The sequence below is a fragment of the Oryx dammah genome, unplaced genomic scaffold (genome assembly GCF_014754425.2).
Source record: "Oryx dammah isolate SB20612 unplaced genomic scaffold, SCBI_Odam_1.1 HiC_scaffold_5, whole genome shotgun sequence".
Taxonomy (NCBI): domain Eukaryota; kingdom Metazoa; phylum Chordata; class Mammalia; order Artiodactyla; family Bovidae; genus Oryx; species Oryx dammah.
In genome coordinates this window covers 69,342,622-69,369,785 of record NW_024070189.1, presented here as the reverse complement: position 1 = coordinate 69,369,785, position 27,164 = coordinate 69,342,622, and the positions used below count along the sequence as shown (strand labels likewise).

General features: G+C 43.8%; 1 protein-coding gene and 1 long non-coding RNA gene across 6 annotated transcripts; one reads left to right on the top strand and one right to left on the bottom strand.

The window, feature by feature from the left end:
• Positions 1 to 5: 5 nt before the first annotated feature.
• LOC120863822 lies at positions 6 to 27,164 on the top strand. Of its 4 annotated transcripts, none has more exons than XR_005721084.1 (5): positions 13 to 60; positions 5,240 to 5,349; positions 9,925 to 9,983; positions 11,902 to 11,954; positions 26,974 to 27,164. It is a non-coding gene; the product is annotated as an uncharacterized LOC120863822 (long non-coding RNA). The 4 variants fall into 4 exon arrangements; XR_005721086.1 differs by lacking the exon at positions 26,974 to 27,164 and adding an exon at positions 13,389 to 15,703; XR_005721083.1 differs by lacking the exon at positions 5,240 to 5,349 and having other exon boundaries at positions 6 to 60.
• On the bottom strand, positions 2,413 to 13,584 carry TRIM52 (tripartite motif containing 52). Of its 2 annotated transcripts, none has more exons than XM_040240384.1 (2): positions 12,437 to 13,474; positions 2,413 to 6,013 (listed from the first exon to the last, which is right to left on the bottom strand). In XM_040240384.1, the coding sequence occupies exons 1-2, from the start codon at positions 13,226 to 13,228 to the stop codon at positions 5,903 to 5,905; spliced, it is 903 nt and encodes a 300-aa protein (XP_040096318.1). In that variant the 5' UTR covers positions 13,229 to 13,474; the 3' UTR covers positions 2,413 to 5,902. The 2 variants fall into 2 exon arrangements, with proteins under 2 accessions (XP_040096318.1, XP_040096319.1); XM_040240385.1 differs by lacking the exon at positions 2,413 to 6,013 and adding an exon at positions 8,117 to 9,394 and having other exon boundaries at positions 12,437 to 13,584.

Genomic DNA, 27,164 nt, shown 5'->3' with positions numbered 1-27,164 from the left:
CCTTTCCGCTTGGTGGCTCGGAGGGCATCGCAGAGGGAGCTTAATTTCATGGGCATAATTGTGAGTAACGGTGGGCAATGTGAATAATACTATATTAAAATTTCAAAGTAAGCTGCGTTCAGGTGAACTGTTAAACCCTAACAGATTCCATGCGCGGGCGGCGATTCTTCCCTCAAGAGGTTTATTCACTAATGGTGTTGGGTGAGGAAAGACAGTCCACCCAGGACTAAGGCAGGAATGGGTTACAGAGAGGAAAACCGGGAATGAAGGATAAGTTAGTCTGTGGGCTGCTGGACAATACACCCCGCTCCCGCCTAAGCAGGAGCGTGGAGAGCTCTCGCAGAAACTGAAAGGCTCCAAGAGGAAGGTTTGTTCGGGCAAAACCACCTCATAGAAAGGTCCTTGGGTCTGGGTGTCTAGGAGTGCCCAAGTATTTTTCTGTTTGTCACATGTATTATTTTCTCATGAAATGAGATTGGGAATAATAGTACCTACCTCACACGGTGTGGAGAGTATATTAGATAGGTAAAACACCCAGAGAGATCCCTGGCAAAGCAAATGCACAGAACTTAGTGAGCACCTCTTGGCTACGAGACACAATTTTAGGTCTTGGGAACATAGCTGTGAACAGGATAAAAGGGACCTGTTTCTTTGTTTTTTGAGTTTACATCCAATGAGATGGGGGAAAGAGCTCAAGGGGGAGATTTTTAACAAAGAAAGATATAGGAGAGTGCTTTGGGGGATTTATGGGTGGATGTTCCAATCCGAGGAAAGAATCAGTGCAAAAGTCCAGAGCTGGAGCGTTGAAGGCCCTGGGGACCAAACCAATGTGATGGAGGTGGGGGTGGGGTGGCAGTTGACAGAGGGCCTTGCAGGCTGGGGGAAGGACCTTGCAGACTACTAGAAGGCCTGCCTTTGGGAAGGAACAGTGTGGGACAGTGGCAAAGCTTTTACGGGCTATGGCTACTCAGATGTGTGAAGAAGGCCAGAATCCATCCCTTGAAAGCAGCTACTCTCCTGGTGCCTTGCACACCTCTCCCTTCCTCCACAGGCAAGTTGGGCTCATCAGGGACAGCCTTCGCTGTGTTCATGCACAGCCTAAGGACTCTTTTAAGGGTTCCATCATCTGCGTTCTTGGCGTCCCCAACTGGCTCTCCTGTAGTTTTTCCAACACTGAACTCTACCCCTACCCATGCTTTTTTTAAAAAAATATTTAGCTGCACCCTGTCTTAGTTGTGGCATGTGGGATCTAGTTCCCTGACCAGGGATCCAACCGTGGCCCCCCTGTATTCGGAACACAGAGTTTTAGCCACTGGACCACCAGGGAAGTCCCTACCCATGCATTTTGTTTCTCCTGTGATGGTGAGAGATCCTTGCCTTTACCCATCTTAGTATCCAGCTTGCTGCCCACAACTCAGACCATGACTAAGCCTCCCTGGGTACTCAGCACAATGGAGAGGTGAGAGATTCTGTGGTTATCTCTGTGGAATGTGAGATGTGTTATGCAAAATTTCCTCTGTCCTCAAGAACACTTGCTCCTCCACCTCCTACCTCTACTCTCCAAAGACACCCTCACTCAATCACATTATTATATTTTTTCCCCCTCGAAAAACCTCATTCGGCTCTTTCTTGAATTTTGTCCAGGGTACCCCTGTGGAATCTGCATTCTTGAGGCAGGGTGCCAGGAAGCCAGGTTTTAAAGGAGCCTGTCAGGTCCCTCATACTGGCTCAAAGATGGGACCTTTCTGTAACACCAGACTCTTTTCCAGAAGCCTCCCAGACGATCCTTACTCTCCCAGGTTCCCAGCCCACCCCTGCCCAGCCCCTCCCAGGTCCTCCCTGCCCTGCCTCTGCTCTGAGACAGTTGAAGGTGACTTTCCAAACCCGCAGGCTTCTCCCCACACTTGTCTCTAATCTTGAGATGATTCTGGCAGTAGCCCCTCCTATGGGGTCAAGGAGGGAATTTGGGTTTTGCCCTGGTGCTCACCAGGACTAAGCTGGCAATGCCAGTAGAGGAGAGAGAGAAATGGGATGTAGTGGACTTCCCCATCAACCAGAGACCCTGCAGGATTCAGGCTTTCCACTTCAGAGCTCTTTTACAGCCACCACCTGGTCTCTCCTCTCTTGGAGGGGAGGCTGGCAGGCCACAGTGCCACTGAAGGACAGTCTTTAGCTGAAGGAGGCGTTGCCTTGACCCTGGGGACGCTGGGGACCTCTTTGGCATTGACTCTGGGTAGAGGTGGGGGTGGAGTGACCTTTGCAGCCCAGCCACGTTCACGCCTGCTTCCCTCAAGGGCACTCTGTGGCTCCCTGCTGCAGTGGTTCCCAACCTTTTTGACACCAGGGGCCAGTTTTGTGGAAGACGGTTTTTCCATGGACATGGGTGGGTGGTTTTAGGATAATTCAAACACATTGCATTTATTGTGCACTTTATTTCTATTATTATTACATCAACTCTGCCTCAGATCATCAGGCATTAGATCCCAGATGTTGGGGACCCCTGGGATGGAAGCTCTCACTTGGCCCTGGTTAGGGATCTGCCTGGACTCCTCACTCCTGTTGAGGAGGCTGTAGGTTGTTTTGGTTAGCAGAGAGATCCAGCCCCCTTCCAGCAGAGTGTTGTCCCTCAGCTGCTGGACAGTTTGAGAATCAGCTGTGCCTTTCTCAACAAAGTCTACTTACTACCCCTGCAGACCTCTTCCTTCTCATTCAGGGCATTTCTTCTTCAACCTCAGAGAGGTGGAAGGCTGCTGGAGGCTCTTATCTGCCCTTTAGGGAAGATTCAGCTCTCCTCCAAGGTATCCTTACACTTTTCCAGGCAGCCCACACCCTGTAGGCAGAACCAGTCCTGGCTCTGAGCTTACTGCTGTCTCACCTACTTATTGTCTTAGCCCCTGGGCAGCCCCATATTTCCCTTGTCCCCATGGGCACCACCTCTAGTCCACACAAGGTAAGAATCCCACAGAAGAAATTGGAGATGCTCTTCTAAAGAAGTCTCTCTCACCATTCATTTCCTGAAGGAAGCCCCTAGGACCCACACAGCTGGAAAGGGTCCTTCAGACTTCTTGTTGGAGGCTCATGATTTCCAGGAGCAGAGGCCTCTCCATCCCCTCCTGCCAGCATTCAAGAGGTAGGAGAGGTCTTCTCTTGAATGCTGAGGTGAGGATCTAAGGGAAAGGTGTATGGCCGGGACCAGAGGGCCTCCTGACTGCCAGCCCTGGGCAGAGGGCTTCCTTTTGTTTTACTGTCCTTCTGCAGACTTAGTGTGGTTGGTTCTGGTATACCCCATACTCCATTGTTATGACTACATTGGCCCTCCCTTGCTCCTCCAACTCATCCATCAATTCTCTCCCATACAGAATATGCACTGTTCTATCTGGAAGGCCCACCATGTCTTATCACCACCGCCTCCCCCCACCTTAGTTAAATCTAAGCTTCCTTCAAGTCTCAGCTCAAGTTGCCACATCTGGGAGGCCCTCTGTGACCCTCAGGCGTATGTCAGGCTCCTTTATTTAATGCTGTCCTACTAGTGGTGCAGTGTGTGTTGGGTCTCTTAAATTCTGCCAGCCTCTCCTGTGAGTGCCCTAAGGATAGGGATTAGGCTGTTTCTGCTCACATTTTGCATTCCCAGCACCAGGTAGAAGGTTTCCCATGTGGAAGATTCTAACTTTGGTGGTCAGCCTCACAGGCTGAGTAGTTAGGAACAAGTAGTTAAAGGCAGGACATTCTAGGCAGAGGGATCAGCTTGGGGAGGAAATGTGCAAACTTGTGCATTGTGTGCATGCACAAGTTTGAGCATGATTATTTTAAGAGAGAAGGCAGAGTGAAATCCAAGGTGGGCAGTTCAGCCTAGTGCTTTTGTCCTGAAGCCCAGGACAGTCTCTTAAAGATTATCTCATCCCTCTCCTGCCTACCCTTGATCTTACTGAAAGGCATTTGTTGTCAAAGTGGAAGCTAGGTTGGAGGAGTACGACTAGAAAAAAGAAAGAATTCAGAAGCTGAACCAGAGGGTCTCCTGGAGGACCATGAGACTCTTACAAAGGAAGGAACAGAAGATTTACCAAAGGTCTTATGAGTAAGGGCTTGAACAGCTCTTCCAGTCCATCTCTACCCTGCTTCCTCCATTCCAGGGTCTAGAATCAGGTTCAGTATACAGAAGCTATGTAATGATTGAGGCCTAAAGAATTAAGTTCAAAAGACTGAAGACAGGAAAATGTGAGACTATAATTATAGGTTCTGTTCCATTCTTCCTAGTCAGAGGCAGGGATGTGGCATTAAATCAGTGCTGGGGATAGATCTTAAAAAGAAATTACATGCCATTTTTTAATCTCTTGAAAGGTCCCTTGTCCATCTTAGGCAGAAATCTGAGGTCTAACAGTCTCCCAGAAAGCTGCTAACATATCCTGTGGGTCTTCCCTGAGAGATGGACTGGCATTCCCCAGGCTCTGGGTGCTTTAGCACAGTGGTCCCCAACCTTTTTGGCACCAGGGAACATTTCATGGAAGACAGTTTTTCCATGGTTGGGGGCAGCGTGGGGAGGTGGTTTTGGTTTCTCTCATCACTCACCTCCTACTATGTGGCCCTGTTTGGGACCCCTGCTTTACCAGATGTGCAGAGCCACAGGCTATGAAAGTGGGTATGATCTGGGCAAGTGGCTATATTCCAGGCAAAACAATAAGAAATGCCAGCAAAAGGCAAACTTCTTTGCTTTGTTAAAGGATTTAAAATAGCACTTGGTGGTATGGAGAAACAAAATGTGACCCAGGGTGCTTGTTCTCAGCTTTTTACCAGGAAGAGAATTTCATATGAACCAGGGTCAGGAGATTGTGCTGAAATGGAAACTTGAGGCCAGCTAGCTTACTACAAGATATGAGGGCTGAGAAGCAGACAGCCCTCAGCCCATGTAACCTTTCCCTGTTCTCACTTGGGTTAAATAGCCAGAGCCTGCTGAAAAATTCCATCCTTTGCTATAGAGGGAGAGAAGGGATTTTACACACCTAGGAAATGGTAGTCAAAAAAAGGGTGTGACTTTCAGGGATCCTCTTTGCAGACCACCTGGATCCTCCTTTATCTTTCCCTGCTTGATGCCAAGTGGAACTGTCAACCAGAAGGCCCTGACCAACTCTGGATCTGAATCTGTTAGGATGGGGGAAAAGGCAAGGAAGGTCTCAGCCTGAATGCAGCTAGGAGGAATAAGCCTCCTTGTTCTTTAAGGCTATTTCTAATTTAAATCCCTAAGGTATCCATTTTCTCCCTTCTTTGGAAGCAGGAGAGTTGGGGAGAAGAGTAGCAGGTCTCCTGATAACAGGAGCCCTGTGGCATCTCCACCTATACCTCTCACATGCACAGGTGAGCTGTTGCCCCAAATCCAAGATTATCTGAGGGCTCTGATTTGTGGGCAGACACTATCATTAAAAAGTTAAACCAAATAAAAGCTTATTTATACTTAAACTTGTCCTATTTTGAGGTTCTAGCCCCAGCTCTTTTGGGAAAGTGGGTAAAGTTTTTAGCTACTTTCCATTAGAATTCTCCTCTGTCACATCTCCCACATGTGATCTATATGGATCACAAGTGTAACTGGCTCAAGGCCATTTTGGTCAGATTTAAACAAACAAGCCACCATTTCTCCTTTTATACCTAAAAATAGAACTTTACAGCCTCTCTCCTGATTGAGAAAAGAAAACTATCTTTTCCTTTTTCATCTTCCCTTTGGACTTTACTGCTCATGAGAGTCCTGCTGCTGCTGCTGCTAAGTCGCTTCAGTCCTGTCCGACTCTGTGCGACCCCATAGACGGCAGCCCACCAGGCTCCCCCATCCCTGGGATTCTCCAGGGAAGAACACTGGAGTGGGTTGCCATTTCCTTCTCCAGTGCATGAAAGTGAAAAGTGAAAGTGAAGTCGCTCAGTCGTGTCCGATCCTCAGCGACTGCAGTCTTCCAGGCTCCTCCGTCCATGGGATTTTCCAGGCAAGAGTACTGGAGTGGGGTGCCATTGCCTTCTCCGCTTGAGAGTCCTAGGAAGGATCAAAATTCAACCTGTTTTTGTATAGAACTATATAGTCCAACATGATTCCCTTGTAGCTCATTAGTAAAGAATCTGTCTGCAGTGCAGGAGACCTGGGTTCAGTTCCTAGGTCAGGAAGATCCCCTGGAGAAGGAAATGGCAACCCACTTCAGTATTCATACCCAGAGAATCCCATGGACAGAGGAGCCTGGCAGACTATAGTCCATGGGGCCACAAGAGTTGGACACGACTTAGCGACTAAACCACCACCAGCCATATGTGACTATTTAAAATAAATGAGTTGTACTAATCATGTTGCAAGAGCTCAGAAGTCCCATGTAGTCAGTGGTACCTCTATCATATTGCATAGCACAGATTTAGAACACTTCCATCACTGCAGAAAGACCTTAGACCTGGTATAGAGGGCTAATGTCCCCGTCTCCTCTTTGTAACCCAAATTTATTGGTCAATAACTATCTGTGATAATTTCACTGTTATAGGATAACTTCCAAAGGGGGTCAGGGATAAGGGGTGGGAAGCAGCATAGAATCTCTAGGTCCTATAAAGGCTTCAGGAGGCATGGCACAGGGACCAGAGGTTGATGGCCAATGGCAGAGGAACCTTAGGTTTTAAAGAAGTGCTTTAAGGGCTGATTGATCAGTTCAGGGCTACTCCCACTCTGACAGGAACAGAGGCTCTAGTCTTAGTTCTGAATTCTTAAATGCTGCCGTATGGCTCTGCTGGAACTGAGGAATAGCTGAAGTGAATGCCTTTTATTATTCATTGTTTCTAGACCTTATTTCATATACTGCTTTATCTTAGTCCTTGATGGCAGTGATATAGGCAACTCAGTTTAAAAAAAGGCCTGTTGACCCTGTTACCTGTATGCCAAGAACTGGGAGAAGTAGGGGTCTTAGTTAATCCACTGATGCAATGACTGCATTTAATAAAATTCCAGCTGGGTGAGGCTATTCTTCCCCCGAACACTTTTAAACCCCCTTGCCAGGTACTGACTATACGGCCTAAGTGAGGCTAGTAATGGCAGGTCTGCAGATAGGACTAGATTTTCCGAGACTAAAGCAGTGGTTCTTAAGCAGGGATACTTTTGCACCACTCTCTCCAAGACATCTGGCAATGTCTGAGACATTTGTGGTTGTCACAACTGGTGGAGGAGTGCTACATACATCTAGTAGGTGGGATCCATAGATGCTGCTGCTGTTGCTGTCGCTTCAGTCGTGTCTGACTCTGTGCGACCCCACAGACGGCAGCCCACCAGGCTCCCCCGTCCCTGGGATTCTCCAGGCAAAAACACTGGAGTGGGTTGCCATTTCCTTCTCCAATGCATGAAAGTGAAAAGTGAAAGTGAAGTCGCTCAGTCGTGTCCTACTCTATGTGACTCCAGGGACTGCAGCTTACCAGGCTCCTCCGTCCATGCGATTTTCCAGGCAAGAGTACTGGAGTGGGGTGCCATTGCCTTCTCCTATATACGCTGCTAAGCATCCTCAAAGGCATAGACTATCCCCCACCCTCCAAAGCAAAGAATTATCTCACTCAAAATGACAAGAGTGCTGAAGTTGAGAAATCCCTGGTCTAGAACACACCATGGATTAGTTTTCATGCCAAGACTAATCATGAGGTACAGGGTCAGAAGGATAGTAAGTAAGGCTAGCAAGTGTCTGATAAATTGGGAAAGAAAAAAATTAGGAGTCAGTGGAACAGTGGCCTCCATAAAGATGAAGGGCATGTATAACTGGAGTGTGTTTAACTGTACTAGAACGAGAGGTCATGGTACAATTGGAGTTCAGGATTTCAGGTGTGTAGCAAGTCTGTGTGAAGAAGAGGTCCAGGGTACAGCCACAGTAGAGAGGAGCAAGTTTAAACAGTCTGACTTGTGATACAGCAGTCAACAGCTGAACCTAGTAGGGAAGACATTCAATAAACAGATGAGCATCTGATGGATTTGGATATGTATCAGTTTTTCTCAGTGTTTTTGTAACCCACGTTTTGTAACCCCCTTTTTTCCATATATCTTAACACCTCACATTCTCCTTCCTTCAATGTTATTTAAAATTACAAAATTAAGTTTCATTACTAAAATTAATCAAAGCAATGGTAAATTTTGGAAGGCAAAAATTTATTCAAATGATATAATAACCATGTCACTGTTTAGCCTTTTCTTTCCTGGATGGTGTAGAAAATGCAACAAAACACAAGCTGCTTTGACAACACTCTTGTGGTGTTTTCTCCCACAGTTAGTTACACCAATTTAAAAAAAAAGCTTTTAAGATATAAGGAGAAAAATGGAATAATGAAGGATTAAAATCTGAAAATTTCTAGTCAAAACAATCCAACTTTGAGTTCTACAAACTCCTGAAGTTCTTCCAGTGAGAATTGAACATTAAGTGTGAAACATGAGACATTCTTCCCAAAGCTACCACAGGTAGGTTTTAAGAGGTCAACAAAACATCACCCAAAATAGTTTTAGATTTTTCCTTTTTTTCCCCTGAAATAACATTCACGAATCTGGTTCTTGAAAGATTAGCCAAGAAAATTGACATTTTTTGCATGAGTTTGCTATTTGTAGAGATTTTTGGCAAGTGCTTAAAGTGCTCATTTCATAACAAGCAGTGATGTTGGTGTCTGTTCCTTGACAGTTCGGGGTCAACGTATTTTAAGCTTCAATGTGTTAAATTCTGCTTAAGTTTTAAAGTACAGATTCTTTATCATTGGTGTCCCAAATTAGTTGTTCTGTCCATAAATTCAGGTGAACCAAGTTTTCTGATCAAGGAAACTCAGTGCGTGACAGAAAAATACTCTGAAGAGCATTCAGATTTTTGAAAACCAAGGCAAACTGGGATCAGATGGACTACTTTTCACAACAGTTATGCTGACAGCAAGGCTTAAGATTTCCAGTAGATTATGGGCAGGCTGATGAAGTCAATGCTTGGTGGTGACTGCTACAGTACATCTTGCCAGTTTTCTTCAATTTTTGACAAAGACCCAGATCTAAAGCATGCCATTGCTGTAGCACCACTAACATATACTTCTCTAATTTTTTTCTTCCAACCAATTTCATTTCATACAACTTCAAAAATACTGTCTTTAGTGCTAGGCTTAGTGAAAATAGCACATCCAGAGTTTTTAAAGCCTTACTCTGAACAAAGCAAAGTACAGTTTTCTTCATCAGTAGATTAATCTCAACTAACAGCAAAGAAGGATGAGCTGATGTTTGTTTTTTGTGTTTTTTTTTTTAAACCCGATGTTTGATAGGCTCAGTCAATGAATTCAGATGCAGAAGTTGATGAAGACATTCTGAAATTCCTCAATTTCCTCTCAAAGTTATGGCAGCACTTGGAATGCAAGGTTTCACTAGTTTCTCCATTTTTTTCTCCTTTGCAATTAAAAGAGTTATTTAGTATTAGGCAGGCATTCATGGCCTTTGAAGATTCTTATTAATATTCCAATACTGTCCAATCTTAAAACTGCAGAGAATTGTGCTTTGCAGAATACTTCACTGTTTTTAGTGGCATAACTTTTAACAGTGTTTGGCATGTGTCACTGCCCAACACTTTCAGATAACTGAAGAAGCTGACCCTATCTTCTGCATCATTCATGAATACATACTTGATAAAAGCCTCAAAAATTTTTTTGGCTGCCACCTTTAGCTACCTCAAGGGAAAAAACAGAAAAACAGGAGTACCGATGATGGAAGCCTCTGGTCCCTCTTGCAGAACGATGAATGGTTTTACCGGCGGCAGCTGGGTGGCAGGGCAATACAGGCATCCAGTTATGCCTGAGCCTCAACAAGTGAAATCTTTGTTCATTTTCTTTGTATACACCCATCTGCTGGCTAAAACCTGACACCATTTGGTACCCTTGGTCAATCTAAACGATCTTACTTTCATAATCCTCTGATTCTAGCTTGAAGAGTCAAGACGAACTCTAACTCATGGGGTGAACAAAATGGAAGATGTAAATAAGTAAGTGTTTCAGAGCTAAAAAAGCCTCTTATATAAAATTAAACTTTTAAGGAATAACAGTATGAACGGTACCATATCTACAACAAACATCTCTGGGTATACAGTTTGTTATATACTTCTTGGTCTGTCTTTGTATTCCCACCAGCCAAGGAGTTCTTTCCAATTTATTTCTTATATTATGAAAAATTAAATCTTTTTTCTTTTTAACATTACAATATTAAGTATGATTTCATAAACTATAACTTTCCTCATACCCGGAAATGCTGATATAATGTGTAAAGGGAGGGAGAGAGAATGCTTTCTTTTCTGTTTCTGAAAATCACTAACCTGTTCCTTGAGTCTATGAGTAACAACTTCCTACTGTAGCCCCTAAAACTAAAAAAGCTTGATCACCTCCAAAGGAGGTTAAAATTTTGGTGAATTAATAGCTGACAAGAGAGAATTTAATGTAACCAGAACTGTGTGGTGGCTAACGTATAGCAAATTAAATAAACCATTATACAAAAACAGTTCCATATGATGATAACTATTATTGTGAGAACTTTGTATCATAAGGTTCTAAATCATGCTACTGTAAGATGTATGTTTACCAATAAAAAATAAAACTATAAACCATATAAAGAAGGCCTACACAATTATTACCTCTTCAGTGTAATTCCTGTGTTTGGTAACACCATCAACCTAAGTTCTGGTATATGTTTGGAAAAAAAGTTTTATTTTCTTTTAAATAGTATATATTTTGAAAGGGATTATCTCCAATTTAACTTGATTGTGCTGTTTATACTTACAAGTGTGCTTTATAAGTAACTTCTGAGGTTTCAAATAAGTGTTAGCTGGCTTCCCAAGATAAAGAGATCACCTCTTTTTCTCTTGTCTAAACTAGCTTTCAATTAAAATTTTGGTTTCAAAAATTCTTTTCAGGAAATCTTAGCAGAGGAATGAAAGGTTACCTCCTCTCCTTAGCGTTAGGTACTAAACCCCAGAAGTACAGGACATAGCTTCTTCTATAGACAAACTTAATTATTACCCTGGGGGGAAAGCAGATACTAGGGTTTATCCTTAAATCATATTAATATGATGGAATTAGCAATGGTTTGTAATGAAGATTTGTGTCTTAACTGTGTACTTACCAACAGTTACTGTGAAATGGGGCGGGGGTGGGGTGGGGTGGGGAGGTGAGGGATGATAATATATAATACCTGTAGGGCATGGTTCTGTTTGTGTTTTGACTGCAACCCAGAGTGGGCGATACGTTTTGTGGCCCAAGTATACACCTGTGTATGTATAATTTAAAAGTTTCATAAAACAATACTTACCCTTACTATGCTCCCATGCACTTGATATTTTCTCATTTCATTTAAAAATAATGCTGGGCATGACCCATTTAAGACCCACTAATTGGTCAAAACCCACAGTTTGAAAACCACTGCTGTAGAATATGAGAAAATACACTTTATATACTGTAAAGCACTACTGAGACATGAGCAACTGCTACTAAGACTGTTATGGACCTGAAGACAACCTTTCTCTCCTCTGGGTACTGCTAGGAGTCATTTAGGCTTTTTGACAGTCTTCATGCTGTCACTGAGATAATTCTCTAATACTCAGAACTAGAAAGCAAGGTTTTAACCATATCAGAACCCATAAAAATTAGAGGAAACTATAAGAAAGCCAAAGAAACATCTGTTTAGTGCTTTATGGTTTATAAAATACTTTCATGTAAGATCTCTTTTAATCTTAACAAGCCTAGGAGAAAAGTAAAGCTAAGAGTTTGAGGCTTGCCCAAGATTAGTAAGTTTTAGACCAAGGTCATCTGATCCTAAATCCTTAACCTCTTCCGCTATGATAAAGTAACAGGTAAGGAAAATGATTGGGGCAGGTTTACTCTGATGTTTATGTCCTTTGCCTTTCTCTACAGGGGAAATGGGCCCCACTGAAGGCAGGAAAGTAACTCCAGACTTTACTAGGCAGGTATGTCCAGCTGCTCTTATTAGCAGGAACCACACCCTGGCTTTTTGGTCTACCAATTAGTCCTCAGTTTTGACACTGTTTGTGCTGATGTCCTAAATGTCTAGTTATCTACAAGCACTATGGCTTTCCATTCCTGTGTATTAAGGGTCCTAGAGTCTTGGTCAGGTATAGACTCAGTACTTACATAAGAGGGAAATTAAGTCAGGGAATGGGGAGGAGTCTGTCACTTGTACCCCCGTTACACTTATTGAAAGGGAGTAAGGATAGTGATCAGCTCCTGATTACTGTCTCTAGTCTTTACTCAGTTTCCTCTGGGGAAGCCAGTCAGCCTCAGCCAATGTTTCTTTTCTCCACATATGTCCATCTCTCTTCACCCTGTGCCTCATCCCTCACAAAAAAAGGGGGCTCAGCTACAAAGTACCCAGCTGCCCTGGTTTTTCCTCCACTTCCTTCAAATCCCCACATTCTCCCATGCTGCTCACCTTGTACTCATGTATCGCTTCGTCTAATGGCACCACACTATGCCGTTTGTGGCTCCTGGATTCTCGACATATCACACAGATGGCCTCTTTGTCCACCTCACAGTAGAGTTTCAGAGCTTCCTGGTGTTTGGAGCAGATGCCCTGATCATTCACCCGGCTCTCTCGATTAGTAGTGGGACACATCTGGCGAATTATCTGGACCATGTTCGCCAGCTGCAAGTTGGGACGAAAGCTGCGACGCTTAAAGCTCTTTCGGCATTGGGGGCAAGTGAACTGCCGTGGAGGGGCTGGAGGCGGGGCTAGGTGAGTGTCAGGGTAGAGCTCTTCGTCGTCCTCGTCGTATTCTTCCAAAATCTCCTCCTCTTGCAGGTAGACGTTAATTCTCAGGTCATGTCTCAAGCCTCCCAGGTAGTAGTCCGTATCTTCCTCCTGGTCCCACACATAATCCATGCTGTCCCTTATGCCACCGTCACCGACCCAGGGTTCATCATCCTCTTGGTCCTGGAACAACTCGTCAGCATTGCCCTGGTATAAAACCTCCCGAATGGAGTTGCCCCATCCACCGATGGCCCCTACTGCCTCGTCGTCGTCCTCGTCCTCCTCCCATTCATCTTCCTCTTCCTCCCCGTCTTGCTCATCTTCCTTGCCCCACAGCTGGGTCACACACCCTCGGCAAAAGTTATGACCACAGCCGATGGACACGGGATCCTTGAAGTAATCCAGGCAGATGGCACACACGGCTTCCTCCTGAAGTGTCTGCAAGGGATTAGGAGCAGTGGCACTGCCAGCCATCTTAACGCGCTGCAGGTTGGTGTGGATGCGTCAGTTCAGAGCCGAGGAGCAGGGGAAGCACCTGCGGACCTGCCTCCAAGCTACGCTGGTGATTCAAAGCTGTCCCCAACTCTGCTCTCCCTCCTCAGGCTCTCAGAGAAGCCTTGCTTCCTTCTCTCAGGCGCTCCCTGAACTCACAGCTGTCCTCCGAAGGCAGTGGGGAAAGAACCAGGCTGCGGCCCCCCCACTTCCCTTCGAAACAGCGTTCAAACTCAGACCACTCCACGGTTCTCGCGTGCCTCCGGGTGTCCGCGACCCGGCGGCGTTTTTCTCCTCAGAAGCCGGCGCTCCTCACTCCGTCGGAGGCAACCGAAAATGACGTAGGCACGCTAACACGCGGGAGACGGCGGACTGGGCAGGCGGAGGACCACGTCTCTATGGTACCCCCGGAAACTCGCCCGGCAAGAACCCCGGCCGCCCATCCAGCTACCACAGATAGGAAAAACTGCCTGGTCAGAATGGGTGGAGGCGGCGAGAGAATCAATTTAAGTCACGAGTTCTTTAATCAGCCAGACCCAGAGGGTCCAGCAGCTGCTCAGGAAAGCCCGTCCCCGCATGCACCCAAAAGGGCCGTAAGTGCGGCGACCAAGCTCTGGTGCTGTCCTGTATTTCCGACCCTCGTTTACCCAGAGGCTTTTGTGGTAGGGAGGACTCCTCCGAGGCGCCCGCCCTCGAGGGTGTGTCTCTGGGAACCTGGCGGGATTGAGTTTGCTGTGCCCCTGAGTGGCCGTCGTGAGGTGGAAGAATCTCGCATAAAACCCTGGGTGCTTCCAACTTTCCTTCTCAGATCAATTCACCCCTTTCTTGCTACTTGCCCTCAGACACCTGAGACTCGGCATACCCTACACCGACTTCGTCTGTGGATCTTTTCATCTCCATCCATAATCCTTCCGTTCAGCATCTTTTCTCCATGCATGCGACTTCCCTGGTGGCTCAGACGGTAAGAGTGTCTGCCTACAATGCGGGAGAGCCAGTCTGGATCCCTGGGTGGGGAAGATCCCCTGGAGAAGGAAATGGCAACCCACTCCAGTATTCTTGCCTGGAAAATCGCATGGACGGAAAAGACTGGTAGGCTAAAATCCATGGGGTCGCAAAGAGTCGGACACGAGTGAGCGACTTCACTTTCTTTCCATGCCTGCACTCATCCACTTACTCAAATAACCATTCATTTTTTCATCCATCCCTCTGTCTTTCCATTCATCCATCATATGCATGAATAACCCTTCCATCCATTTATCCACCCACTTTCATCTGTCCACATTATAAGAACAATAACAACAGAAAATGAGTAAGGCATGATAGGGTCCTTCAAGGAGTTACAGAGTTATAGACCTTCGGTCATCTGTCACCCAAGGTTTACAGGGTTGGTTTGTTTAACTTGGCCCTCAGTAAGAAGTACATTGCACATATTGATCCAATACAGGCTTCCACATATATGACAGAAACAAAATTTGGGGAAATTGTTCTTTCCCTTGAGGCATTCATATCACTCTGATATGTTCTGCTTCAATAAGATGCTGTTCAAGACCCACTGGAGTGATTGCAAAGTGACCTCACTAATTGGTCACTTTGGTGTGAGGAACTCCACTTGCCCTAACAGAAACTTCAGCCAACCCTGGATCCCGTGCTCTTCCTCTCTGGGCCTGAGGTTGAACACATAGCAAGAGTGATAAATGCACTATTCAGCACTGTACACACAGCTCCATCATAGTGTTGAATGTACAGCTAATACCCCCTATATAACTGCAGAGTAAATACATGAAACCCAACAAATTGCTGGGAGCAAGTCCTGCTGATTTTTAACTCCTCAAATCTAGGTCTTCTCTATTTCTGTTTCTTCCAGCCTATATTTTACCCTATCAGCTTCCAAATGGACAAAAAATTTTCTGAAGGGTCATTTGCGCTCATTTCAGGGCATCCAGCAACCAGTACCATTTACCTGAAATGAAGATCTGACACACTCTTGCCAGGCTGTGGCCTCTGTCTTTGGGCATGTTGTTCACTCACCTAGAAGCCTTGCACTTCACTGCTTCACGTAGGTATAATGCCTAATTAAGCTTCAGGTCTCTGCTTAGGCATAAACTCCTGAAGGAGACTCTTCCCAGAGGATGGCACTGAGAGTCAATTCCTAGGCAGGCTGATAAGAAGTCCAGGGTCCTCGAGGAGGAGGAGAGAGGGGTCCTGAGCCCTCGAGAAGGAGAAAGGGGTCTGGGGGTCTCAAGGAGAAAAGGAAAAACGATTTTTTCTACATTGCTTTGTCTTAGTCAATATAACAATTTATCTTGCTCAAGGACATGTTTCTTCTTATTGAGAACCTTTTGACTAATCCTGTCATCTTAAAATGTATATTATGGGAGCGGGTCTGGTGAGACCTTTCTGTTGTTCTAATCTTGTTAATTTAAGATGTACGTTGTGAAAATGGCTCTGGTAAAAGTACGTAAGGCCTTGATAATACTAGCAAGTGGGGGCACTCTCGTCCCCCTTCTGATGTCTATGTCAGAAGCTTTCTCTGTCCCTTTTTATGCTTTAATAAAACTGCTGCACCAAAGCTCTTGAGTGATCAAGCCTGGTCCCTGGTCCCAAAGCTGCACCTTTCACCGTAAGCTATCAGCACCAGCCTGTGTTCAGACCCCGACTCTGTTATTCATTTTCTGTATGACCTTGGGTTAGTTACTAACATCCCTGTGCTGCAGTTTTCCCACATGCAACATAAAGATGATAGTAGCACACGCATCATGTGTGTGTTAGTTGCTCAGTCATGTCTGACTCTCTGTGACTCCATGGGCTTAGCCCGCCAGGCTCCTCTGTCCATGGAATTCTCCAGGCAAGAATCCTGGAGTGGGTTGCCATTCCCTTCTCCAGTGGATTTTCCCAACCCAGGGATTGAACCCAGGTCTCCTGCATTGCAAGCAAACTCTTTACTGTTTGAGCCACCAGGGAAGCCTAGCACATACATCATGGGTTGTTATAAAATTGAATTAATTGTAAAATGGTTAGAACAGTGCCCACTGGAGTTATTTTTGTGTTTTTATCACCTGCCACTTTATTACTTTTCTGTAGTAGATAAGTCTCAGAAGAAACTCTCCCTTATCTCTTATTCTCTCTTACTTCAAGTATGTTCAAGTAATTAGAACCCTGAGGGGAAAAATAACCCACCATATGTCATCCTACTTTTTTTTTTGTCCTCAACAAGCAGGGTCCAGAGCAGGGATCAGACTCCTCCCCACTGAAGTGGAGGTGCAGAATCCTAACCACTGAACTGACAGGGAATTCTCTGTTATCCTAGTGGTTCTGAGAGCCTTTATTCTGGAGAGGGCAGGAGTAGAAACCCAGGTCTTCCCTGTGTAAGGTGGGACAATATCCATGGTGTTTATTTGTTAGAAAACAAACAGCTCCCATATACAATCTGAGAGCCATCCTGGAGGTCATGACTGAGAAGCCACAGTGGGTAATATGTGCAACAGGAACTGGAATTGAGTTTCAAGGCTGGAATACTTCCCCATCCCTGAATGCAGGTTCTCCACTGCACATGGAAGGGGGTGGGCAAAGAGCTGGGGAGCAGACCAAGAGAAGAGGGGCCTGCTTATGAAAGCAAGTTCCTGCTTGCCCCAGGGAGCAGAGCCCAGGTGGGAAGGAGAGCTGGAGAAAGAGCAAGGAGGAATGAGTGAAAGACGATGGTGAGAGGAGGCTAGAGGAGCATCCTGAAGGGACCAACATGACTTATTTTTTTTTTTTTCACCCTCCTTACCTTTATTTATTTATTTATTTTTTAATTTATTTATTTATTTTTAATTTTTTACTTTACAATTCTGTATTGGTTTTGGCATAGATTGACATGAATCCACCACAGGTGTACATGCGTTCCCAAACATGAGCCCCCCTCCCACCCCCCTCCCCACAACATCTCTCTGGGTCATCCCCGCGCGTCAGCCCCAAGCGTGTCATATCCTGCATCAGACATAGACTGGCATTTCGATTCTTACATGATATTATACATGTTTCAATGCCATTCTCCCAAATCATCACACCCTCTCCCTCTGAGTCCAAAAGTCCGCTATACACATCTGTGTCTTTTTTGCTGTCCTGCACACAGGGTCATCATTGCCATCTTCCTAAATTCCATATATATGTGTTAGTATACTGTATTGGTGTTTTTCTTTCTGGCTCACTTCACTCTGTATAATCGGCTCCAGTTTCATCCATCTCAGCAGAACTGATTCAAATGTATTCTTTTTAATGGCTGAGTAATATTCCATTGTGTATATGTACCACAGCTTTCTTATCCATTCATCTACTGATGGACATCTAGGTTGTTTCCATGTCCTGGCTATTATAAACAGTGCTGCAATGAACATTGGGGTACATGTGTCTCTTTCAATTCTGGTTTCCTCTGTGTGTATGCCCAACAGTGGGATTGCTGGGTCATAAGGCAGTTCTATTTGCAATTTTTTAAGGAATCTCCACACTGTTCTCCATAGTGGCTGTACTAGTTTGCATTCCCACCAACAGTGTAGGAGGGTTCCCTTCTCTCCACATCCTCTCCAGCATTTATTGCTTGCAGATTTTTGGATCGCAGCCATTCTGACTGGTGTGAAGTGGTACCTCATTGTGGTTTTGATTTGCATTTCTCTAATAATGAGTGATGTTGAGCATCTTTTCATGTGTTTGTTGGCCATCCGTATGTCTTCTTTGGAGAAATGTCTATTTAGTTCTTTGGCCCATTTTTTGATTGGGTCGTTTATTTTTCTGGAATTGAGCTGCAGGAGTTGCTTGTATATTTTTGAGATTAGTTGTTTGTCAGTTGCTTCATTTGCTATTATTTTCTCCCATTCGGAAGGCTGTCTTTTCACTTTGCTTATGTTTTCCTTTGTTGTGCAGAAGCTTTTAATTTTAATTAGATCCCATTTGTTTATTTTTGCTTTTATTTCCAGAATTCTGGGAGGTGGATCATAGAGGATCCTGCTGTGGTTTATGTCGGAGAGTGTTTTGCCTATGTTCTCCTCTAAGAGTTTTATAGTTTCTGGTCTTACATTTAGATCTTTAATCCATTTTGAGTTTATCTTTGTGTGCGGTGTTAGAAAGTGATCTAGTTTCATTCTTTTACAAGTGGTTGACCAATTTTCCCAGCACCACTTGTTAAAGAGATTGTCTTTACTCCATTGTATATTCTTGCCTCCTTTGTCAAAGATAAGGTGTCCATATGTATGTGGATTTATCTCTGGGCTTTCTATTTTGTTCCATTGATCTATATGTCTGTCTTTGTGCCAATACCATACTGTCTTGATTACTGTGGCTTTGTAGTAGAGCCTGAAGTCAGGCAAATTGATTCCTCCAGTTCCATTCTTCTTTCTCAAGATTGCTTTGGCTATTCGTGGTTTTTTGTATTTCCATACAAATCTTGAAATTATTTGTTCTAGTTCTGCGAAAAATATCGCCGGTATCTTGATAGGGATTGCATTGAATTTGTAAATTGCTTTGGGTAATATACTCATTTTCACTATATTGATTCTTCCGATCCATGAGCATGGTATATTTCTCCATCTATTAGTGTCCTCTTTGATTTCTTTCATCAGTGTTTTATAGTTTTCTGTATAGAGGTCTTTAGTTTCTTTAGGTAGATATATTCCTAAGTATTTTATTCTTTTTGTTGCAATGGTGAATGGAATTGTTTCCTTAATTTCTTCTTCTACTTTCTCATTATTAGTGTATAGGAATGCAAGGGATTTCTGTGTGTTGATTTTATATCCTGCAACTTTACTATATTCATTAATTAGCTCTAGTAATTTTCTGGTAGAGTCTTTAGTGTTTTCTATGTAGAGGATCATGTCATCTGCAAACAGTGAGAGTTTTACTTCTTCTTTTCCAGTTTGGATTCCTTTTATTTCTTTTTCTGCTCTGATTGCTGTGGCTAAAACTTCCAGAACTATGTTGAATAGTAGTGGTGAAAGTGGACACCCTTGTCTTGTTCCTGACTTAAGGGGAAATGCTTTCAATTTTTCACCATTGAGGATAATGTTTGCTGTGGGTTTGTCATATATAGCTTTTATTATATTGAGGTATGTTCCTTCTATTCCTGCTTTCTGGAGAGTTTTTATCATAAATGGATGTTGAATTTTGTCAAAGGCCTTCTCTGCATCTATTGAGATAATCATATGGTTTTTATTTTTCAATTTGTTAATGTGGTGAATTACATTGATTGATTTGCGGATGTTGAAGAATCCTTGCATCCCTGGGATAAAGCCCACTTGGTCATGGTGTATGATCTTTTTAATGTGTTGTTGGATTCTGATTGCTAGAATTTTGTTGAGGATTTTTGCGTCTATGTTCATCAGTGATATTGGCCTGTAGTTTTCCTTTTTTGTAGTATCTTTGTCAGGTTTTGGTATTAGGGTGATGGTGGCCTCATAGAATGAGTTTGGAAGTTTCCCTTCCTCTGCGATTTTCTGGAAGAGTTTGAGTAGGATAGGTGTTAACTCTTCTCGAAATTTTTGGTAGAATTCAGCTGTGAAGCCGTCTGGACCTGGGCTTTTGTTTGCTGGAAGATTTCTGATTACAGTTTCAATTTCCGTTCTTGTGATGGTCTGTTAAGATTGTCTATTTCTTCCTGGTTTAGTTTTGGAAAATTGTATTTTTCTAAGAATTTGTCCATTTCTTCCAGGTTGTCCATTTTATTGCCATATAATTGCTGATAGTAGTCTCTTATGATCCTTTGTATTTCTGTGTTGTCTGTTGTGATCTCTCCATTTTCATTTCTAATTTTATTGATTTGATTTTTCTCTCTTTGCTTCTTGATGAGTCTGGCTAATGGTCTGTCAATTTTATTTATCCTTTCAAAGAACCAGCTTTTGGCTTTGTTGATTTTTGCTATGGTCTCTTTTGTTTCTTTTGCATTTATTTCTGCCCTAATTTTTAAGATTTCTTTCCTTCTGCTAACTCTGGGGTTCTCTAATTCTTCCTTTTCTAGTTGCTTTAGGTATAGAGTTAGGTTATTTATTTGACTTTTTTCTTGTTTCTTGAGGTATGCCTGTATTGCTATGAACTTTCCTCTTAGCACTGCTTTTATAGTGTCCCACAGGTTTTGGGTTGTTGTGTTTTCATTTTCATTAGTTTCTATGCATATTTTGATTTCTTTTTTGATTTCTTCTGTGATTTGTTGGTTATTCAGAAGCGTGTTGTTCAGCCTCCATATGTTGGAATTTTTAATAGGTTTCCTCCTGTAATTGAGATCTAATCTTAGTGCATTATGGTCAGAAAAGATGCTTGGAATGATTTCGATTTTTTTGAATTTATCAAGGTTATATTTATGGCCCAGGATGTGATCTATCCTTGAGAAGGTTCCATGAGCACTTGAGAAAAAGGTGAAGTTCATTGCTTTGGGGTGAAATGTCCTATAGATATCAATTAGGTCTAACTGGTCTAATGTATCATTTAAAGTTTGCGTTTCTTTGTTAATTTTCTGTTTAGTTGATCTGTCCATATGTGTGAGTGGGGTATTAAAGTCTCCCACTATTATTGTGTTGTTGTTAATTTCCTCTTTCATACTTGTTAGCATTTGTCCTACATATTGCGGTGCTCCTATATTGGGTGCATATATATTTATAATTGTTATATCTTCTTCTTGGATTGATCCTTTGATCATTATGTAGTGGCCTTCTTTGTCTCTTTTCACCGCCTTTGTTTTAAAGTCTATTTTATCGGATATGAGTATTGCCACTCCTGCTTTCTTTTGGTCTCTATTTGCATGGAATATCTTTTTCCAACCCTTCACTTTCAGTCTGTATGTGTCCCTTGTTTTGAGGTGGGTCTCTTGTAAGCAGCATATAGAGGGTTCTTGTTTTTGTATCCAATCGGCCAGTCTTTGCCTTTTGGTTGGGGCATTCAATCCATTTACGTTTAAGGTAATTATTGATAAGTGTGATCCCGTTGCCATTTGTTTTATTATTTTGGGTTCGGGTTTATACTCCCTTTTTGTGTTTCCTGTCTAGAGAGTATCCTTTAGAATTTGTTGGAGAGCTGGTTTGGTGGTGCTGAATTCTCTCAGCTTTTGCTTGTCTGTAAAGCTTTTGATTTCTCCTTCGTATTTGAATGAGATCCTTGCTGGGTATAGTAATCTGGGCTGTAGGTTATTTTCTTTCATCACTTTAAGTATGTCTTGCCATTCCCTCCTGGCCTGAAGAGTTTCTATTGAGAGATCAGCTGTTATCCTTATGGGAATCCCCTTGTGTGTTATTTGTTGTTTTTCCCTTGCTGCTTTTAATAATTGTTCTTTGTGTTTGATCTTTGTTAATTTGATTAATATGTGTCTTGGGGTGTTTCGCCTTGGGTTTATCCTATTTGGGACTCTCTGGGTTTCTTGGACTTGGGTGATTATTTCCTTCCCCATTTTAGGGAAGTTTTCAACTATTATCTCCTCAAGGATTTTCTCATGGTCTTTCTTTTTGTCTTCTTCTGGGACTCCTATAATTCGAATGTTGGAGCGTTTCATATTGTCCTGGAGGTCTCTGAGATTGTCCTCATTTCTTTTAATTCGTTTTTCTTTTTTCCTCTCTGATTCATTTATTTCTACCATTCTGTCTTCTATTTCACTAATCCTATCTTCTGCCTCCGTTATTCTATTATTTGTTGCCTCCAGAGTGTTTCTGATCTCATTTATTGCATTATTCATTGTATATTGACTCTTTTTTATTTCTTCTAGGTCCTTGTTGAACATTTCTTGCATCTTCTCAATCCTTGTCTCTAGGGTGTTTATCTGTGATTCCATTTTGACTTCAAGGTTTTGGATCATTTTCACTATCAATATTCGGAATTCTTTCTCAGGTAGATTCCCTATCTCTTCCTCTTTTGTCTGGTTTGGTGGGCATTTCTCCTGCTCCTTTACCTGTTGGGTATTCCTCTGTCTCTTCATCTTGGTTATATTGCTGCGTTTGGAATGGCCTTTTTATATTCTGGTAATTTGTGGAGTTCTCTTTATTGTGGAGCTTCCTCACTGTGGGTGGGGTTGTATCAGTGGCTTGTCCAGGTTTCCTGGTTAGGGAAGCTTGTGTTGGAGGTCTGGTGGGTGGAGCTGGGTTTCTTCTCTCTGGAGTGCAGTGGAGTGACCAGTAATGGGTTATGAGACGTCTAAAGTTTTGGAGTAACTTTGAACTGCCTGTATATTGAAGCTCAGGGGTGTGTTCCTGTGTTGCTGGAGAATTTGTGTGATATGTCTTGCTCTGGAACTTGCTGGCCCTTGGGTGGAGCTTTGTTTCAGTGTAGGTTTGGAGGCATTTGATGAGCTCCTATTGCTTAATGTTCCCTGAATTCAGGAGTTCTCTGATGTTCTCAAGCTTTGGACTTAAGCCTCCTGCTTCTGGTTTTCGGTTTTATTTTTACGGTGGTCTCTAGACTTCTCCTTCTATACAGCACCAATGATATAGCATCTAGGCTAAAGATGAAAGGTTTCTCCACATTGAGGGGCACCCAGAGAGGTTCACTGGGTTACATGGAGAAGAGAAGAGGGAGGAGGTAGTTAGAGGTGACTGGGATGAGATGCGGTGAGATCAAAAGAGGAGAGAGCAAGCTAGTCAATAGTCACTTCTTTATGTGCGCTCGATAGTCTGGACCTCTCAGAGGTATTCACGGAGTTATACAGGGAAGAGGAGAGAGAGGAAGTAGACAGAGGTGACCAGGAGGGTAAGAGAGAGGAATGAAAAGGAGAGAGACAGGTCCAGCCAGTAATCAGTTCCTTAGGTGCTCTCCACCATCTAGAACACACAGAGAATCACTGAGTTGGATATAGGAGAGATGGGGGGGGGGGGGGGGGAGAGACAGAGGCCACCTGGTGGAGAAAAAGGAGAGTCCAAAAGGAGGAGAGAGTGGTCACGCCAGTAATCTCGCTGTCAGGTAAGATTGGGTTATGAAATGTACAAGATTGACAACAAAAACCAAAAAGCAAAGATTAAAAACCTAGAGTAGAGGTTAGATTTTCAAAAATACAATGTTAAAGAGATGAAGCAGAAGGAAGAAAGAAAAAAAAGAGAAAAGATTAAAAAAATAATAATATTAAGAAAAAGAAATATGGAAAAAAAAATAAGGAAAAAAAAATATATATATAAGAAAAAAAAAAAAACCCCAAGATTAAAAAAGAAATACCAACAACAACCACGCGAAGACTATATATGGTGTTTGCTTTAAAAAAGTAGAGTCTTTTTTTTTTTTTTGAAAAGTAATAGTTATAGAAATATAAAGTATTGAAATAGAAGACTTAACAGTTAAAAAAAAAAAGTTTGAGAAAAAAAAGAAAAAAAAAAAGAAAGCAAAAAAAAAAAAAGGGCAAAAAAAAAAAAAATTTTTTAAAATTGTGAAGATATATCTGGCCCTTCTCTGATGTTGTGGGCCGTGTTGGTCACTTCCAAGGCGTTTCCCTCTGTTTAACTTCTGTTTGCTGGTCTCTTCAGGGTCTGAATTCCGTCCTGACACATGGGGGCGGTGGTGGACACTTTTTTTTCTTTTTTTTTAGGCTCACTAGTTCAGTCGCGCTGTGGGGAGGGGGGAATGCTGTTTTTGAAGACAATGATCTGCTTTTCTGGTTGCCTGATGTCCTCTGCCTGCATTCAGAGGTTGTTTTGTGGAGTTTGCTCCGCGTTGAAATGATCTTTTGAGGAATTTGTGAGGGAGAAAGTGGTCTTCCCTTCCTATTCCTCCGCCATCTTAGGACCGCTCTCCCAACATGACTTAAACATATAGTGGACACCCATTCTCAAGAATACCTAGCTGAATGAAGACCTAATTCAGTACCTATTTTATCTTGCTTCTCTTCTAAATTACCTCCCCTCAAATCTAAGTGGCACCTGAGAGAGGGGGCTTTGTTTAATTTCCCTCATCTAGTGAAACCTAGCTGATATTTTCCAGGGTATACGGGAGGCTTGGTTTTAAGCCCTCTTGCAACCTGTACACCCTCAGCAACCAGGCACACTCCTATTCACAGAGGACTGCTAGCTTTCTCTTGAACTCAGCTGGGGGCTCTGGGTACTTGGAGCAGACCACTTGGCACACACAGGGCCTCAGGTGTCGTTGTCCCGCGGCACTGAGAAAACAGAGCTGTGGAGGGCACTCAGGAGCTAGGGCTCAGCAATGAAGGTGGCTGCCAGGGCATTTTTCTCAGGATTCTGATTTCAGAAGATTTATCCATGGAAACTCACATTAGCCTTTTTAGGCTAAAGAATCCCACACAATGGCAGATGATTATATTCCAATTTATGGTAAGGAGGCAAGCATTTGTCACAGACAATGGGAACCATTTTGTCAGAGATATCCGAGAAGCAGTGTAGCTTGGGCTTGACCACACAGGGGTTGGCAAATCTGGCCCTTGGTTTCTTTTTGTAAGGCTCAAGAGCAAAGAGCAATTCTTAAATTTTAAAGGGGTTGTAAAACAAGAAAACAAAGATGAATATTTAGACAGAGACTGTGGCCAGAAAGGTCTAAAATATTTACTATCTGACACTTTACAAGGAAAGTTTACTGAACTCTGGGATATGGGGTTAGAATGGAGGACCTCTAGAATGCCTTGTTGTTTTTTTTCAATGAAAGTATAGTTGATTTACAATATTGTGTTTGAGGCATGCAGCAAAGTGATTCAGTTACACATATATACTTATATATATTCTTTTCATTATGGTATATTAGAGGTTATTGAATATAGTTCCCTGTGCTATACAGCAGGACTTTGCTGTTGGTGGTAGGTTTTTTGCTGTGCCACGTGGCATATGGGATCTTAGTTTCCTGACCAGGGATGGAAGTTGCAAGCTGCTGCATTGGAAGCACAGAGTCCTAAGCACCAGACTGGCAGGGAAGTCCCCAGAATGCCTTCTAATGTTACAATTCTGGTTTGTCTCTACCTTCTGGGTTCAAGACTCAGGCTTGTCCACCATGCCCTAGCACTGTCTCCTCCTTGTCAGATTCCAGAGGTCCTGGCTGGACAGAGTGAGTATGACCAGTGGGTCAGCCTTGCTTTTCCTTAGTACAGGCCCAGCTTCTTCTCTGCCTTGGCTGTGGTGCAGAGAGCTCGGGCTTCCTGGGTGTCTTCCCTATCCTGACTCTGGCACCATGGAGTAAAGGGACCTAGAGGGACAGGCCTTTGGCATAGACAGCTGGAAGGTTGACCCCCTCCTCCCTGGCTGTTTGCTTTGAGATGAGGTTGTGTGGTTCCATTTGTACTGTGTGGCAGTTTGGGGCAAGGAGAGTCTAGAAAGACACAGTTGTGAAAGAACCTATGTCCTTGATTATGCTTTTGATGCCACACTGATCTGTGAACATTTCCAAGAAGTTAGAGGAGAAAAAAAATACCAGCCCAGGGCTGGGCCTTCCTGTTGGCCTTTGTCATTAGTTCCCATCTGACCAGGCCGTGGCTGCTTGGATATCCTGCATAATTCATCATGGTACCCAGGGCAGGCACGTCTGGGTCTCTGAGTTCTGGATGACCTTGGGAGGAAGGGAGGCAAGGCCGAACAGTGAGGGAAACTGGGTGAGTCAAGCTGTACTGGAGATGATATGGTGAGAAAGCCTTGCTGTTTGGAGAGTTTGGATTCTAATGGTATTCTTTGAATACCCATGATTCATTATCATTCATTAGTGAATTCCTTCATTCATTTGACACATAACCACAGCACCAGGCCATACTGAACAACCAGAGAATTCTGTTCTGAATGGAATAGCCCCTCAAGAAGTTGTGGTTTGGGACAGGACTCCTGAGTGAGTGGTTAGCATGTGAGATTTGTGCAAATGGGGGTAGGGAGGCCATCAGGGTGGCCTGAGGCTTAGATGTATGACTTAGCACTCCCCTGACAGGCTGAGCCAGGGGTGGGTCTGTGGGTAGAGACCTCACAGTTCTGAGCCACAGCCCAGGATGGCTGACAGAAGGAAGCAGTTCCCTAGAGAGGCCTGTGGCCGTGCCCTCAGGACACAAAGTCAGTGCCCTGCTGGATAGGAAGGCTGTTCCTTCAGATCAAGGATTTGAGGGAGGAGCCCTTGCAAAGCTGCCATCCTACCCCTGCCAGATTCCCATGCCCTTTCTAGGGCACTCAGAACCCTCCTTACTTGCCTTCCTGCCTCTGTCCACTCCTGAAACCATGGTGTCCATCGGTGAAGCTGAGAGGAACACTCAGGGCTAAGACAAACTCCCTCTGCATTTGCCTTCTGTCCCCTCACAAGTTTCTCTCCTGGCAGCAGTGGCTGGGGAAGGAAGCCAACAGAGGCAGATGTCCAGGCGGGTTCAGCTAGGCTCAGAGCACCAGACTTTGGTTGGGACCATTGACTAGCCACTACTAAGCAGTGAAACAAAAATGGGGGTGGAGGGACCTCCCTGGTGGTCCAGTGGTTAAGTGTCCACCTGGCAATGCAGGGGACTTGGGTTTGATCCCTGGGTGAGGACCTAAGATGTCACATGCCCCAGAGCAACGGAGTCCACACTCCACAACTACTGAGCCGGTGTACCACCATGCATGACACAACAAAGGTCCTGCATGCTACAACCAAGACTGATGCAGGCAAATAAATGAATATTTTTTTAAAAGCCAAAAACCAAAAATGGGGGTGGAGAAAAACCTGGGTTATGGGAGACAGCCATGCTTTCTAAGCTTGCTCATCCCTTGGTGCCATTAGATCCCTGTGTTCACTCTACTGGTTGTGGGGTGGTAACTGAACCGTTCCTTTATTTCAATTTTTTGCAGCTGCACCAGACATAAACCAATATATGCTGGGGTGTGGATGGAGGTAAAAGAAATGCGCTTGAGAGAGAGCTCACAGCCTGGACAGGAAGGACTCTAACGTGAGAGGCCTCAGAACCTCAGCAGAGGGAAGGAGTGTGATGGGGTGGGGCAGTTAGTGAGAGGGTCAAATTATCAGGGGTTCAAAGAGGTGC

Coding starts and splice junctions, on each gene's coding strand:
- TRIM52 (XM_040240384.1), bottom strand. CDS start 13,228: ATGGCTGGCAGTGCCACTGCTCCTAATCCCTTGCAGACACTTCAGGAG. Junction 6,014..12,436: donor AAGCGATACATGAGTACAAG/GTGAGCAGCATG, acceptor GATCCTTCCTAG/GACTCTCAAGCGGAGAAGGC.